This window comes from Marmota monax, unplaced genomic scaffold (assembly GCF_021218885.2).
Source record: "Marmota monax isolate L192 unplaced genomic scaffold, Marmota_monax_Labrador192_F-V1.1 WCK01_AAM20220418_F8-fsc00034, whole genome shotgun sequence".
NCBI lineage: Eukaryota > Metazoa > Chordata > Mammalia > Rodentia > Sciuridae > Marmota > Marmota monax.
Window position 1 is genome coordinate 5,554,451 of NW_026693934.1, and position 16,896 is coordinate 5,571,346.

The following is a 16,896-nucleotide window of genomic DNA, read 5'->3' on the forward strand; positions in this document are numbered from 1 at the left end:
CCGGTGCAGGGGGAGGGGGCGGCTCTGCCTCTCAGCAGGTCGCTGCTCCTCTACTGCCAGTGGGTCGCAGGCCCGCCTACCTTGTAGGAGTGATTGGAAGCTCTGTCCCGCCGCGGGCCACTGGGCCTTTAGTACAGATTTCAAGAGTGCGGGGAGGAGCACAATAAATTTTGACTCCTTACAAGAGTCATAGGTATATATTTTGAAAGCTGCAAAAACAAAATTTTATGTTTTTTTTTTTTTTCAAATCAGATGTTCTGTCACTTTCAACCTCATTTCTACCTGATGGTTGAAAATATAGTCTAGTCACTTTTGGGTTTAATTTAGACAAATAAGAGATTGTTCATTCATTTCAAGTAAAATCACAAATGCAAAAATACTTTCTAACTCCATCCTGTATAATATCGATGCCCTAAGGTTGGGGTCACAGAAATTTGACTTCACTGCTGAGAGAGAACTGGTGCTTAGGTCTGATCTGGATAGCAATAGTGCTATGAAAAAATAGAGTGTCAAGATCTCTGTCAGAAGTGCGAGATAATCACTGGCACCCACTGTCCTGTCCCCTTTCCCCCTATCCAGGCAGGCTTCCATGCCTGTGGCTGCTCTTCATAAACATGAGATCCATTGAGGACCAGTGGCCTTCTATCTACCCTTCCACAACATTCCTCTGGGTGGTAGAGTAGAGTAGATGGGATCTTTGGGATGTCTTCTCAGACTCTTCAGCCTACAGGAACACAGTATGGGGTGTGGTGCTCTCCTGGCTCTGTCTTATAGGCTTGGTTATGCAGTGTTAGTTTACTCCTATAGTAGATACCCATGATTATAGAAAGAATTCTTCATGAGGCTTCTGTCTTCTTGGCTTCACCCAAGATGGAAGAGCCACATACACTGTATACTGTCAAATCTTCAAATTTAAAATGGATTTTTTTGTGTTACCTCACATATTTGGCACAGATATTTGTCTCCAAAAGGAAGCAGGGTTTTCTCTTGTGTCTAACATTCCTATTTTTCCAATTGTTCCTCCCTACTATGAATGCAAGCTACTTTTAGCTCATAAGGACATGGAAATTTGGTCGGGCAAGGAGAGCAAAACATTGTTATTGAAGATATACACTTTATCTTTGGAGTAAAGCATCTTATGCCCTTGTTCTTTTGCTCCCTATAAGGAAGAACTTTTTTGGGGGAAGGGGGGATACCAGGGATTGAATTTAGGGTCACTCAACCACTGAGCCATATCCCCAGCCCTATTTTGTATTTCATTTAGAGACAGGGTCTCATTGAGTTGCTTATCACTTCGCTTTTGCTGAGGCTGGCTTTGAACTCCCGATCCTCCTGCCTCAGCCTCCCAAGCTGCTGGGATGACAAGCGTAAGCCATGGCACTGGGTCCTCATAAAGAAGAACTTTAATACCATTGGATAAAACACCTGGTAAGTTTGAAATTTTTCCTATTTTTATTTCAGTGAAAAACTTAAACTCATAAAGTGAAATAACTTGCCCGGCAATTGTGTTTTTTCAAAGAAAGTTGCTATATGAATGGAGAGTAATTGTTTTACATTCCTGAGAATGAGAAAGAGAGAAAGAACAGATGGCTCCTCATGCTTGTGTTGGCTTTCAGGCTGGTTCCAAATGGCAAAGTATTGCTGGGCAAATATTTGGAATCAAAATGACCCTACACTATTTGTTGAGAATATTTCAGTACTCTGTGTACCCTGCAAGTCATGTTCACCACTATAAAAAGACATAAAATATGAGAGGGGAATCAATGATTTATTAGAGCATAAGAATGCAGCTTGGGGAGAAAAAGCTAGTGAAGGAGCAGATATCCATCACCAAATGGCAAAGATGCTAACAGGAAGGACTCCAAGCACATTGTGGAATTTGAAGTTAAGGTGGGAAATACTTTTATCCAGGCACGGGCAAACTCAATGTACTTGACTCTTTCTAGAGATCAGAGCTATTATCAAATGAAAAGTGGATTTTGAATTATTGATTCTGTTCTCCATAAGTCAGAGGGAATATAATTTAATTTTGATAGAGCCAATAGTTTAATAGTTTCATTATTTGGCTTTTAGTTAAACTCTCACTATATTTTGGAATATCTTTTGACAATAAAATTAAAGTGCAATGATAAAATATGCAAGGTAACACAAAAAATCCATTTAAAATAATTATTTTAATATTTATTCTTAAGTTTTAGGTGGACACAATATCTTTATTTTACATTTATGTGGTGCTGAGGATCGAACCCAGTGCCTCATGCATGCTAGGCGAGCACTCTACCACTGAGCCACAACCCCAGCCCCCCCCCCCATTTTAAATTTGAAGATCTTACAGTGTACAGTGTATGTGGCTCTTCCATCTTGGGCAAAGCCAAGGAGACGGAAGCCTCATGGATAATTCTTTGTCTAATCATGGATATCTACTATAGGAGTAAATTGTTACTCCTAACATTGCATAGCCAAGCCTATAAGACAGAGCCACGAGAGCACCACACCCCACACTACGTTCCTATAGGCTGAAGAGTCTGAGAGGACATTTCAAAACATCTGAAAAATATCAAACTGCTTAAAAAGAAGAAAATTTGAAGCATGACTGGTAATGTGAAGTTGATTTCAGGAGATGTGAACTGGCTCACTCAATACTCTAGTTTGTTTGAGAGTAATTAAGAGACAAGAAGAAGTGGGGAGCTGGTATGGTATAGCTCATGCAGTCAGATGGCCCCAGTTTCCATTCCCACTGTGCCACTTAATATCTGTTTGATATTAGGCAAGTCTTAACCTGTCTTAGGTTCTACAGCTTGCTTAAGTGTTAGTTTCTTCTGGAAAATGGAAAGAATAAAATCTATTTCATGATTTGCAAGAACGAAACACATTTTATGTCACTTAGCACAGTGTCTGGGCTACAGATCTGGAATTGTGTAATTATTCCCTCCTAGTATATTTGTTATGTGAAGAATTGAACTAATCTTGCCTGAACTATTTGATTTTCCTTTGAATACATTTAGGAATAAATTTAATAAAAGGACACATTTGCTCTGCTTTATGTCCCATAATGATTGAAAACAACTGAAAGTCCATTACCTCATTGGAAGGAGACTAGAAAGACCCAGATTCCTTGTTTTCTTGAAGTAAATAGATTTATTTCTTTCGCCATGCTTTGGCTATTCCCATTCTCTCATTCCTTGTCTCTATGCAACTGGTACATTGAGGTATGATTTCTATTGGTCAAGGTTAGAAGTTGCCAAATATAATTTACTCTACCCCACCCCAACTTATGCTCATTCCTGTAGTAGGAATTTATTTTTCTCTTCATGTTGTGATTTATTCCAGGAAAGGGCATTGCATTACGGGGTGGGGATGAGGGGGTCTCTAAAAACAGATGGCACTCTTCAAGATCCTGCTCAAGTGTGTCTTATCCATGACATCTGTTTCTTCACTTCTCTAGTAAGAATTCATTCCCTCAAGCAGTTTCTACAGTTCACTTTTGCATTCACATCTCACTATATCTTGAAATATAGTTGTTTTTCACATGTCAGTCTTCCTTCAGACTCAGTAACATCTCTGAGCACTGGCACCAGTCTTCTCCTTCACCTTAGCCTTCCCATTGTATCCAGCATCTGGTTTTGTACACCACCAGTATCCAAACAAGGCAAGTCCCTATCCATCAATCACCCTGTATAGAACCCCAAGGTGAGAGTTTTGGCTAGTGGACAGTGTACACACAGCATTATATGGGAATTGGGGAGTTTATTCAGGTAACTATAATTATCTGCAACCTTATTTTGAGGTAAGTAAGAAAGATTGAAGATGTGGAATCAGCACATCATGTAATATAGAAAGTGCATTCTGGTCCTGCTGGCTTCCAGCTCCTTGGCTGAGAAATGTCACAGACTGTTAAAGTTTGCCTCCAAGCCAAAGGCACATCTATTTACACAGTTGTGACTATTTCTGTTTCAAATTTACATCTGCTTCTCAAATGCCCCTCTTTCTTCACAGTAATATTTTCTCACTGCTCCGTGTAAATTCTCCCATTTTTCACATTATTGATCTGAAGGGGATAGAAGGAGTGGCTCGGGCAGAAAGGAAAAATCACTTCCCATGTGTAGTTGCCTTAAAATGCCTGACATTTACATCTAGTTCCCCTTCTGAGAATTAAATAATGCCCTTTTAAGGCACAAAAATGGAAATGTTATAAACCCTGATTTTAAATAGCCATAGGTATTCTCGGCTGGATTTAAACATATTTTTCTTGATGGGAAATGATTATGTCTTACAGATCCCTCCAACACTATTTTGCTCAAGCCAGCAGACCTCTGTTCTTTCTGATTGGAAAATGTAAATCATACTTAAGAGTTGTTTCAAAGAAAAAAAAAAAGAAGTCTGAAGCTGAGTCCTTGGACGCAAAGTTGCAGCTCACTGCAGATTCTATAGTTGAGTTACAACTCACTGAAAATTGGGGATTTAAAATGGAAGCGCTGACAAACCTTCAAGCCAGGGTAGCACAAATGGCGCCTTGATAATTTATAGTCTACAGGCAGCTCTTGGGTTTATTATCACAATGACAAATGCACTGTCATTGTTAATAGGATATTTCCCAGCAAGGACTTCTTGTTATGCAAGCCAGGTTCGGTATGTCATGCAGCATGATAGCAATAAAGTCTACAAGAATTTGTAATGAACTTCAATTACTAATAGATTATGGTTAATGGGAAATATGTGCAGTAAAGATATGAGTTTTTATATGCGCCTTCTGGTATTCTATGAGGCAATGATTTATGCTACAATTTATGTTAACATTTTCCACTATGAAAAGGCCCAATTTGGTAGAAAGCCACTTCATTTATAACATATATTTAAGATAATTTTGCACACAATATAAATGAAGGCATAAAATTAGATATTAATCTATTTAATTCTAGCATTTTTATTTTTATTGAAAATGAAGACTCTTTTCTTTTCTGAGTAGTACCATTGGTTAAAAATTCCTACTATAAAACAAAGCACGAGCTATATTGTCTTTGAGTTAAAAGTAACATGTTGTATGTTAATTTTTTTGTTTAATTTCCTTCTGTAATTAAGGACCTGTTAGAATTTGATAGACACTGGTGTCTTGCTTATGTGAGTATTATTTTTAATTAAGAAAATCCACAAGTATTCATGTTAAATTAAAAGATGAATTTATAAGCCACATCATGCTTCCTCTCACCATAGAGATCCATGGCTATGGTATAAATGTGGAGGTACATATATAAATGATGTGTGTGTGTGTGATATACTGAAGCAGACACACACACACACACACACACACACACACACATTCTCTATACATACACACAGAGATGAAAACTGACAAAATTGAAAAATGCTTACCCTAACAGTAAATGCAGGCAAAAACACCCCCCAAAAAACAAAACAAAACAGTAAAATTCAACTATGACAATTAAATGTTTCACTTAAAGATTTTTAAGTTAAGTTTTTGTGAATTAAAAATTATGAGAATTTTAGAGCAGTCATAATCTTGCATACCTGAAAGTAACTTAACATCTATAAAAGGTGTGTGTGAAATAGCTAATTTTTAAAAAGGTTATTTTTAAACTAAAAAACAAAACAAAAACACGTTTTTATGCTTTTCCTTCTCTTCAAATTTTCAAATTCATGTTTTCCCTGCATAGGTGCTACATGGTATCTTCAAATGCCTGGTACAAACATAAGGAGCACCCATGCACTTGTTACTTTTATTACTTGAACAGTCATTGAAACAGTTTTTCTTTTATCTTTCCTACTTCTCCTCCTCTTTCTCATCATTTTGTGGTACTGAGGATTGAATCCAGATGTGCTTTACATCCCCAGCCTTTTTATTTTGATTTTTCATTTTGAGACAAGATCTTGCTGAGTTGCTGAGGCTGACCTCACATTTGTGATCCTCCTGCTTTAGCCTTCAAAGTCTGATATTGCAGGTATGAACCATCACAACCAGAAAACAATGTTTTTGTTTTTGTTTTTTTTTTTCCTGAATGATGATGGCTCTAAGAATCAGAGAGGTCTTAGAATATAAGAATTAAACATTTTGACTTTGAAGAGAGACACTTCCAGAAGACAGCTTTACTACTTATCTTATACAGTGTGCCCATCTACCTAAATTTATTATACCTCAGAGTCTGAATCTAAAAAATGAGAATAATTTTAAAAGACTGACTTTTTTATTTAATTTTTTTTTAGTTGTAGGTGGACACAATACCTTCGTTTTATTTATTTATTTTTATGTAGTGCTGAGGATCAAACTCAGTGCCTCACATGTGCTAGGCAAGTGCTTTGCTACTGAGCTACAACCCCAGCCCCCAAAGACTGACTTTTTAATAATTAAATTCAAGTGAAATAAGACATCAAGATTTTTGCATAGTGCCTGAAACATAATAAGTACTCAATTCATTATAAATAGCATTAATATTAATAGTAGTGATAGAGTATTAGTAGCATTTGAAGAAATACTGGTCTACATAGGTTAATACATAATGTAATGTTTATGTACTTATTCCTTTTCATTATTATTACAAAATTCCTTATAAGCCTCAATATCTTATAGGTTTGGAGGCTCTGATGAACCAGAAAATCACCTGATCTCTTCATAAAACTATCCTGGACAGCACACATGGTTCGATTTGGTATTGAACCATGTCATTTGCATATCTCAAAAGCCTCCCAGGTGATTCTTCACCCTATTGAAATTTAAAAAGCAGTACATGGGTTCCATTTATAGAATCTGTTAATGCTCGTTTCTCTATTTGTTGAAACAAACTAAGTCATTTTTTGGGTGGATACCTGACATCATGCAGATTAAACATCTAGAATCCAGGTGACTGACACATGGGCATACTTCTCATCTTGATATTTTGGCCCTATCTGAAATAGTCACACATTTTCCTAGCACCAATGCAACCAGTATTGTATTTCTCAAACTATTGCTCTTATTATTTTCAAAATGTTTTTATACTCCTTTATAGATTAGAAAAAATATTCTGAGAAAGCTGGGGAAGACTTGGGTCAGAATAACCTAGCTATGGTAGTTAGGATATGAATATAGTTGCTATTACTACGAACAAGTTAACATAGCACGTACAAGGTAAAACATCATTTCTATGTCTCGTAATAGTCAGACGACAGGCAGTCCTCCCCTAAACCTTCTCGCGCAGGTCCAGGGGACTGACTTCTTCTGTCACATTGATCCATATTTCCTAGTATGTTGCTGCCCTTTTCTGCATGGTCTAAGATAGCTCCCTACCACATCCACATTGCAGCTATCCAGGAGCAAATGGAATAGGAGAATGTATTTCTTCCACTATCAGTCTATCTTACAAATTGTGTTGCCACTTCTCACATCCTATTGCCTAGAACTTAGTTATATACGCAACTTTAAGGGACTGCTATGTCCTTAGCAAAGAATTAGACATTCCATTAGCATAGAATTGGGCAGGGGGGTTAGTAGGAGTAATAACAGCCTCTGCCAGAGGGTCTCACACATCTCACCAGTTGGAGATACACAGGTTTTATCTTGATAGTCTCTTGTTATGGATGCTCAGTTATTGAGGATGTTTTTGCAAGGTCAAAATAATAGATCAATTCACTGAGATTGTCCTCCCCTGCCCAAGAGGCAAGTCCAGTCACATAGGGGCTAACCTTTGAAGATAATACATTGTTGAGCCAAAGCTGATTAAGTCAAACAGGTGCTATTTTCATATCAGAGACCTCAGCTGAGCTCAGTGCATAGGAAAATTTGGAAGCTAGGAGATAATTCCTCCATGAATATTGAAGATAGAAAGGGACAGAGAATAAACAGTAGTACATTAAAAGCCACAAGACCCAGTGATTATGAACATCTTTGGGGTTAACTTGTGTGGGTTGGAACTCCGGCTCCACAAGATTTAAGAACATAGGGAACATTAATCAGGCAAATCTCAGTTTCTTTCTTTGTGAAATTGGAATAAAAATACTAAATCACTCATAAACTTGTACAAGGATTAGATTATATAATGCATATAAACACTTACAGCAGTGCCTGACATCTATGAAGGCCTCAATAAATATTAATTATTGTTAATGGGGAATCCTTAAAATTCTCTATGGTCTATTTTATTTAGCAAAGAATCTTACTCCATGATTAACTCTTTTTCAAGCTGGAAATCACGAGAGGCCAAGGAAAACAGAGGGAAGCAGCCAAGCAGAGGTTCCAGGATTTGCTCCATCCCTAGGACACACAGATGGGAAACTCATGAACTGCCAATACCCCAACAAATCCATCCTGCAAGGCTTCTCGTGGAGCAATAAGCCCTAGATAGTTTCCTTCTCCAATTCATTTTCTGATAACTTTTAAACAATGAGAAAGAACTCCAAATTCTTCTCTGGAAGAATAAAAATAAATAAATAATAATAATAATAAACAACCACAAAAATAGCAAGCCACCTCCCATTAAAGCTACAGTAGGGTAGATGAAGTCTCTTGAAAATGTGCAGAAGAACAGCAATATCTTGATAAATAAGCTACAGCTGCAAGGTGCTTGTGCCGATAATAAGTAGCATGGAACAACTGCCTCTTCCACAAAACCCTGGGATTTATGTCCAGTCTGCCTGCATTGAAAACTAGAGAATTAACTCATGAAACCCATACATCAACACGTGGAGAAAAGGGAATCATGGTATAGAAATGAAATTAGCATGAAATTAGTTAGCTGTAGGACATAAATAGAGGTACTGACATATCTGTGCGTCTTCTGTATCGAATGTCTTTGGAGAACTCACCAACCCTGGACTGCAGTTGATGGCCCCCATGATTTATTTCAACATTTTCTACCCTAGGCAGGTTGTTTGCAAAGTCCTTCAAGTATCATTAAGACGAATCAGGAAACACAGATAATTCTTCAAGAGAAGAATATGATCGTAGGAAGACACTGCTTATACAGAACATCCACAATGTGTCATTTCAGCCTCCAGAACAGCGCATCACTATATTTATTAATCCATTGCCACAGAGATTACAGCAATCTGACACAGAGCTCTAATGAATTTTTGGCACGTTTGGAAATTGTGACTCTTGATGTCCAAGGAGCCTCGTAAATCAACCCCCCCACCTTTTATTGCAGTTAGCTTTTCATGGTGTATATCACACTGAGAAATGGATTACATGATCCGTAGCTTTAACTACCTTGCATTAGTTGATCGTGTACTATGGATGTGTATTACACAGTGTATGAATCATAGGGGAGCTAGAATATGTGTGACAGATAATTTAAACATGAAATTGGTGATGCCTGGGAACAGGTAGAAATAGAGTCAGAGAAATATAGGCAAATATAAGTCAAAGTGAATGAATGGGAGAGCCCAGGTATTTGCTGCTGGCTTAACACAAACTTATTAGTAAAGTGTGGTGTTCAGAAAGAGTGCTATTTCACCATTCAAGGAGATGATTTTTCTTCATACTACTCTGATCCTCCAATTGCTGCTTTGTCCCTTCTATAATCAGACCCTTTCAGTTTACAAATGGACATTTGGCGGCAAAGGTGATTTATTTCTATGAAGTCTTACTCTACCTCTAAGATGAAAGAAGATCATAAACTTAATTTGTCCAAATCCTGATGCACAGTGGGGAGTCAGAAAGCCTAGAGTCTAGCTTACTTCCTGTTAACCAACCTGCTTTGAGAGCTAGGCCGTTATTTAGCTTGTATCTCAAATTTCCTCATTTGAAAAGTAGGATAATTAACAACTGATCTTCCTAATTCATTGAGTAAAAATCTCATGAGATCTTATATTTGCTCTAACTAGGGAATTTGAAGGGCACAAGGTAGACACCCACATAGATCCTGCCAGGAAAAGGTTGTCTGTTTTCAGGAGAGACATAGACAGGAAGTAGAATGGTGAGGAGCATTCTTGAAACAACCAAAGCTCATCTGCATTTCAAAAGTCATGCCATCTTATACTCCTGGCATCTCTCATTCTTTACACAAGACTGGTCCATTCTTGTTCAAACTGTGGCTTCCTAATGGGTCTTCCTGCATGGGCCCACAGTGGCCACTCTGGGCTGAAACTGTCTTATGACTTTAGAGGTCAGCTACTATAGGAAGTCACAAATGTCACTACTGCTCTCCAGACACATCAGGCTTATTCCCATATGAGGGCCTTTACATTTGTACTTCCTTCTTCAGATACTTTGTCCTAACACTTCACAGGACTTGTTCCCTTACTGCTGCATTTAAATCACTCTTCGGATGTCTCTTTTTTAAATTTGTTTTAATTTGACAGTACAATGATCTTGACATATACATTTGAATCAGATGGGATATAATTTCTCATTTTTCTGAGTGTACAGGTTGCAGAATTACATTAGTCATGCAGTCACATATATACCCACAGCAATAATAATGTCTATTTCATTCGGCTGTCCTTCCATTCCCCACCAGATGTCCCTTTTTAATGTAAGACCTCCCGTAGCCACTCAGTGCTATCCACTCTAGTATTCCTTTTCCTTTATTCACTTTTATTTTATGAACATTGCCTGTCTCTTTCTGACATACATTTATTTTTATCTTTTTCACTCTTATATATCAAGTCAATGATGTCAGAAACTTTTATTATTTTTAACAACTATATCTCTTGCTTAACATAATGACTCACATCTAAGAGGTACTCAACTAATATTGGAGAATGTATATTTAGTGAATGAGTGAATGAATGTGCAGCTGTTCCTGATTTGTGATTCCAAATTTCTAAGAGGAGAATTTAATGTATTCATTTCATATTTTTCAAAAGAGAATACTCTAATCAATTTCTGGCTGACCTGTGAGTTGTCATCCATGGCCAGTTGCCCATTCCTTGGTCTGATTAGACAGGAATGAGATGGGGCCACTTCATGTGGCAGAGCACAGGCACATAGAGCACTAGGGCTAAAGGGAGGCGGATCCCTTAAGGAGGACCTTGAATGGCCCAACCCAGATGGTTCTGAGAGTGCCAGCTTTGCTCTGGCAGAAAGAGAGAGGCCATATGCCTTTGACTAAGAATCACAAGGTTGGAAATTAGGTTGCTTCTTCCATGTACCAACTCCCCATTCTCTTACAACTTTTCTTAATATTAGTTTCTTATTTGCTCTGCATTTTATATTAAATTTCTATGTGTAACTAATAATACTGATAGTTAATATTTTCTATATAGCTTAACCTTGGGAATCCCCACAGCTATCCTCTGAGGTAGGTACTATGATTCTCTTCATTTTGTGTATGAAGAAATGTGAAAACAGAGAAAATATGTTGCCTGGGGTCATTTGGAGAGTGATTAACACAACCAGGATTTGAACCCAAGGACGTCTGGTTCTGTAGCTTCATCTAACAAGACTATTTTTATCCATTCAGTCCACAAGCACTTGATAGGAAGGCAATATTTTCCTAGAAATAAACATTCCCATGAGGTAAACACATATAAATATGTTTTCAAAATGACAAGATATTATGTACAAACTATGCTTATTAAATACACATTTAAAAATACACATTTAAAATACATTAAATATACATTTGGTTCTGTCAGTTTCACAGACCTAAGATCTAGTACTCTCCAATTTTGCCTCTCTTTTTATGGATGTGCCCTGGATATTACTTAATTTGGGGGCCCAGAATGGCAGAATTGTCAATTAAGAAAGTCACCAATTTTTATAGCAAGCAAATATGAAGACCCTAAAATACTGATTGGTCCCACATTATACTTTCTTTCTGGATATTAGCCATACTGTTTAATGACAAACATAAAAAAAATGTGTGAGAAATAGTCCACACTATTCCTTCTTTTTTCTTTTGCTGTCTTGGAGATTGAACCTAGGACATCATAACATACCATGCAAACACTCTACCACTAAGCTTGACCTCAGACCCTTGTTTGAGTATTTTGAGTTATGCTTACAATAATAATATCAACAGATAAGGTGTAGGATAGATGCTTGAAAAGGGAAGAATTTATCCATCACCTTTTCTTTATTTTTTCCTTTTGGTACTGCTGCTTGAACCCAGAGGTGCTTTACCACTAGCTGCACCCCCAGCCCTTTTTTAAAACTTTTTTTTGTTTTTTCAAGGCAGGGTTTCGCTAAATTGGTAGGGCCTTGCTAAGTTGCTGAGGCTGGCCTTGAACTTGCAAGCCTCCTGTCTCAGCCTCTCGAGTTGCTAGGATTACAGATATGTGCCACCACACCTACCTTTGTCTTAGCACCTACCATATGAAGGCACCATAGCAAACACAGAGATACACATGGTATATAAAACATTCTAAATTCATGCTTATGAGACTTCTTTCAGAATCACAGAAAAAAAACTTTAAAAGTCAACATGTGACTGACCCAAAACCTTTGTAACATCATGTAGTGCTGGAAAGAAGCCAATAGTTCCATCCCTTGAACCTGGAGGGCTTTCAGTCACTAAGTAGTATGTCCTTATGGGCATTTTCCTGTTAAAGAAGACTTGTGTATTCTCACTGCATTAAACTGAAGCAGGTAAGTATTTATCCTGTGTTTCTTAGGAAAGGCCTTATAGGGATGAAACAATAGTCATATTTATAAATGCTAATCTATATTGCACTTCTATTATTTTCTACTTTTAATAGCATATAGGTTCTGTTGGCTCTAGTTTTTATTTCTTCTTGCACATGTGCTTTGTACAGAAGTCCATCATTTGCTGTATAGAGTCTTGATTTCTATTCATCTGGTGAAGCTTTTCAAGGTCATCCTGGCCTCATATCCATCACTCATGTGTGCCTCCCTGATTTCCTTTGTCAGTAGTACATATCAAGATGATTAATGGTTCAATGTTCATGTTCAGAAATCTGACTAGATAACTGTCGTTTTATTTGTTGGAATTTATAATTCAAAAAAACATTGATGAAGTTGTTCAAGAAAAGAGATCAATACAAGTCAGTTTTACTTATTATGAACGACAAAGCTTGGTAATTTGTTAGTTTAAATAGGCTCTGTACCTGCATACTCCCTGGGAATGAGCTAGGGGATTAAGGAAGGGTATCCAGTCTTTTTAAAGTGACTCTACTGCAGAGCTGAGAGGAAATGCTCGAACAGGAAAGACTGAATACCGTCCTGGGCTGGAGGCTGTTTCACTGTCAGAATGAGAATCTATGAGTTTTGTAGGAAGACCTTACTTTTATTCTCTTTTGGCAGGGAATATTAAGTATATACCCACTTTAAAATATTATTTATCCATTATTTTTACTTAATTATTTACCTTAAAAGATACATTGCTTTTATAAGAATGACAAGGACTTATTATTAAAAATAAAATAGGGACCATCAAATAAATTTTTAAAAATCCCCTGAAATCTACTGTCCAAGATGATTTTGGCCTTAAGAAGAGGTATTAAAGCAATATAAAGGATTAAAAAATATCAAAATAAATTCAAGGTTTTATACAAATTTTGTAAATGGTACAAGGTATGGGTTTTCATCAGCTTTTTTGCTGCTGTGACAGAGACCTTACAAGAACAATGTAGACAAGGAAAAGTTTATTGGGGGTCTCACAGTTTCAGAGGTTTCAGTCCATGGGTGGCTGACTCCATAGCTCTGGGCTTGAGGTGAGGCAGAACATCAGGGCAGAAGGGTATGGTGAAAGAAGCAGCTCAGGACATGGCAACAAGAAAGGAGAGAGGGCTCTCCTCACAAGGGACAAAGCATAAACCCCACTAGCACAACTCCAGTATTCTGACTCCTCCAGCCATACCCTGCCTACCTACAGTTACCACCCAGCTAATCCATTCAAATGGAGAGCTAATGCACTGATTAGATTAAGACTCTCATAACCCAATCATTTCACCTCTAAATTTTCTCTCACATGAGCTTTCGGGGGAGACACCTCATATCTAAATTATCACAGTGCATTTCAAGTTGAGAGTTTTATTGTTTGTTTTTCCATAAATTTTGTTTACGTGGCTATTATTTCAGGAGAAATAGCTTATTTGCAATATTACTCTTAAACATATAAATTTCAAGCATATTACTGTTTTATTTTTTAAAAAGTGAAACTATAAAATTATGATAAAATATATTAATATTTTAAAGTGTGTCAGCTGGAAAATAGAAAAGAAAAAAAAAAAAGAAAAACCCTAAATCAGGCTGAATAAAATACAAAAGTACAACATATCAAAAAGACGAGCAAAACATAACTAAATCATGATAAAATTACAAGAGAAAACAAAATGGGAAGAAAGGATAGCATATGACAAGGAGCTAATTTGTAATGTTCTAAAAATGCCTACTCTTAATTAAAAAATCCATAGTATATATTTTCTTAATATGCTAGAAAATTCCATTACAATCAACAAATGGAAAGAATCATATTATCAATAGGCCTGTGAATCTCAGTTGTCTCATATTCCCAGCTATGTGATGCTTAGTCAGTCTGCATGTGGTCTCTCATGGATAGATAAAACCAGAGTATTCCATAGGATTCTGCATTGAAGTCCAAGAGTGTTTTGGAATTTTCGAGATTACAGATACGCAATGCTCTTACCTATACTCTGAGATGCACTGGTAATTTTAGTATGAAAATGAATGATCAATAATTGTTCAAAATATAACTTTTGAATATGCTGCCATGATTGATAGTTACGCCTCGACCACAATGAAACTCAAACTATTATTAAAAAGGACTTTCCCCTCTTTCTTAACACTAAATTCAGGCTCCTGGAGATCTTTCATAATTTCTGCTTTGAGATCTGGTGGTGCTGTTGTGTTAAAGTTGCAGGTTTCTGTCAAAAAATCCCACAGCAGGTCTCCATTTTCATTACCATCAATAAAACAGTCAGTAATGTCCATGGTGGACAGAAGGTCATAACACTCATACTTAATCCCCAGGTTGTCCAGCATCTGAGTAAGGTGAGAAGATGTGACATACTGGCAGAGGTCATCTCTGGGTAGGCGGGATCCATACTTTTTCCACAGCTTGTCCCAACCACTGGTCCCTGGATAACAGAATAAAATTCACATGTTCACTTATTCTTTCTTTCATTTACCTCCTGCCAACCAGTACACTAGATGTTTGGGAAGAGCAGTGAACAAAATAAAATTCTCATACTTTGTGGAAGTCAATTTAAGGAGCACAGATGAAGGAGTGGGTTAAATAAATAAGTAGACATGTCAGATGAGGATAAGTGCTAAGTGAAAATTTAATCAGAATAAGGGATGAGGAGGCTAATGAATTTGAAGAAGTGTCATTTTATCTACGGTGGTCACAGAGAGTCTTTTTAATAAGGTGACATTTGAGCAAAGACCTAATAGCAAGCCATGTAGACATCAGAGGGAAGATTACTCCAGATAGAGAAAAAAGCAACAGCAAAGGATGTAAAGCAGACACATGCTTGACCTGTTTAAGAACCAACCAGGAATTCACTCAATTGGAGTTGAGTAACCAAGGGATAGAGTAGAAAGAGATGAGGTTGGATGAGTGGCAGGTGGTCTAGATGAAGTGCCAGATCACAAGAGGCCATATTGGAAACCACTGTAGAAACAAATTAGAAGTTTATGGACTCATGGAAATGTTCTATGTCTGTGTTGTCCACTATGGTAGTCACTTACCACCTGTAGTTATGCAGCACTTAAAATGTGATTAGTTGTTACTGAGGAACTGAATTATAGAATTTTAGGTTTCATTTCATTTTAATCAATTTTAATTTCAACTTCAATAGCCAAATGTGGCTCCCATATTGGAAAACACAATATTAAGAGACTAATTTTCATTTTAATAAGGCACTCTGGCTATACAGATGAGAATTGACTCCAAGCACATAAGAGAAGAAGCAGAACAGTGAACTACTAAAGAGAAATGGTTGGACATTTTTTGTATCTTATGCTCCTAAATCCAATGGTATTTGGCAGCAGCTTGGATTTAGGGTATGAACAAATGAAAAGAATCAGTGGAAACTCCAGGGATTTTTGCCTAAACAAGGGGAAAGGCAGAATTGCTATCAATTCGCGATTGGAAGAATGAGGAAAGAACAGATTTAAATGTATTAACAGCCATCTGGTTTGGGAACTATAAAGTTGAGATACCTACTGGATATTCAGGAGGTGATATAAAGAAGGTAGTTGTTTGTGTTAGTCTGAAGATCAGAAGAGAGCTCCAAGAGTTTTTTAAAAAAAATGAAGTGGAAGGAAAGAGCACAGTAAATAAACGATAATTTACTCAAACCAAAGGGTAGCCTCATGTCCATACACCATTTATAAGACACTGCCTTGGACTGCCATTAACTAGGTTTGCTACAAATTTTGCACCCCAACTTTAGAAGACAGTTTAGCAATATCTGTTGTATTAATTGAAAATTTAACCCAGCATAGAAGCTAAGAGATAAATCATGTGGTTTAAGTTAACGTTCCTAGAGTTAATTCAACCTAAGAGATTATCCAAAACAGGAAATTGGAAATAATAAATACTCTAGGTAATTGATATTCTACTAATGTTTCAGAAGGTAGAGAGATACTTGCAGGATTTGCTCTAAAAAGGTAAGACTGGATGAGGCAGAAAAAAAATTAAATTGTAGTTGAATTTAAAAAGGATTATGGAAATGTATTTTTAAATATTTCATACCAAAGATAGTAGACTGTCTTCTCAAAAGAGAAGCCCTCCTGTCATTATTATTATTATTATTATTAAACCTGGTGGAGAGAAAAGAATCAAACACCAATTGCAGAAAATTTGCTGGTGTCAGTGCTGTGACTCAGTGCCACTTCTGAGCTTAGCAATTATACACTCTCTGACTAATGCATTATCATAATGGCTCTCAGTGGGCACAACATATGGTGTTACTTTTGCTTTCAACATGATATAAACCAGATTATTTTTTCCCTGTGTCTTAAAAATAACACACCAT

The 16,896-nt window shown here is 37.0% G+C and overlaps 1 protein-coding gene across 1 annotated transcript in view; it reads right to left on the reverse strand.

Annotated features, from left to right (window-relative positions):
• Positions 1 to 10,261: 10,261 nt before the first annotated feature.
• The window catches only part of Hnmt (histamine N-methyltransferase), a 43,634-nt gene continuing 36,999 nt past the window's right edge, over positions 10,262 to 16,896 (reverse strand). Inside the window, exon 6 of the mRNA XM_046463765.2 lies at positions 10,262 to 14,991. Coding sequence (XP_046319721.1) covers positions 14,636 to 14,991 — 356 coding nt within the window. The 3' untranslated portion in view covers positions 10,262 to 14,635. The remainder of the gene's footprint in view (positions 14,992 to 16,896) is intronic.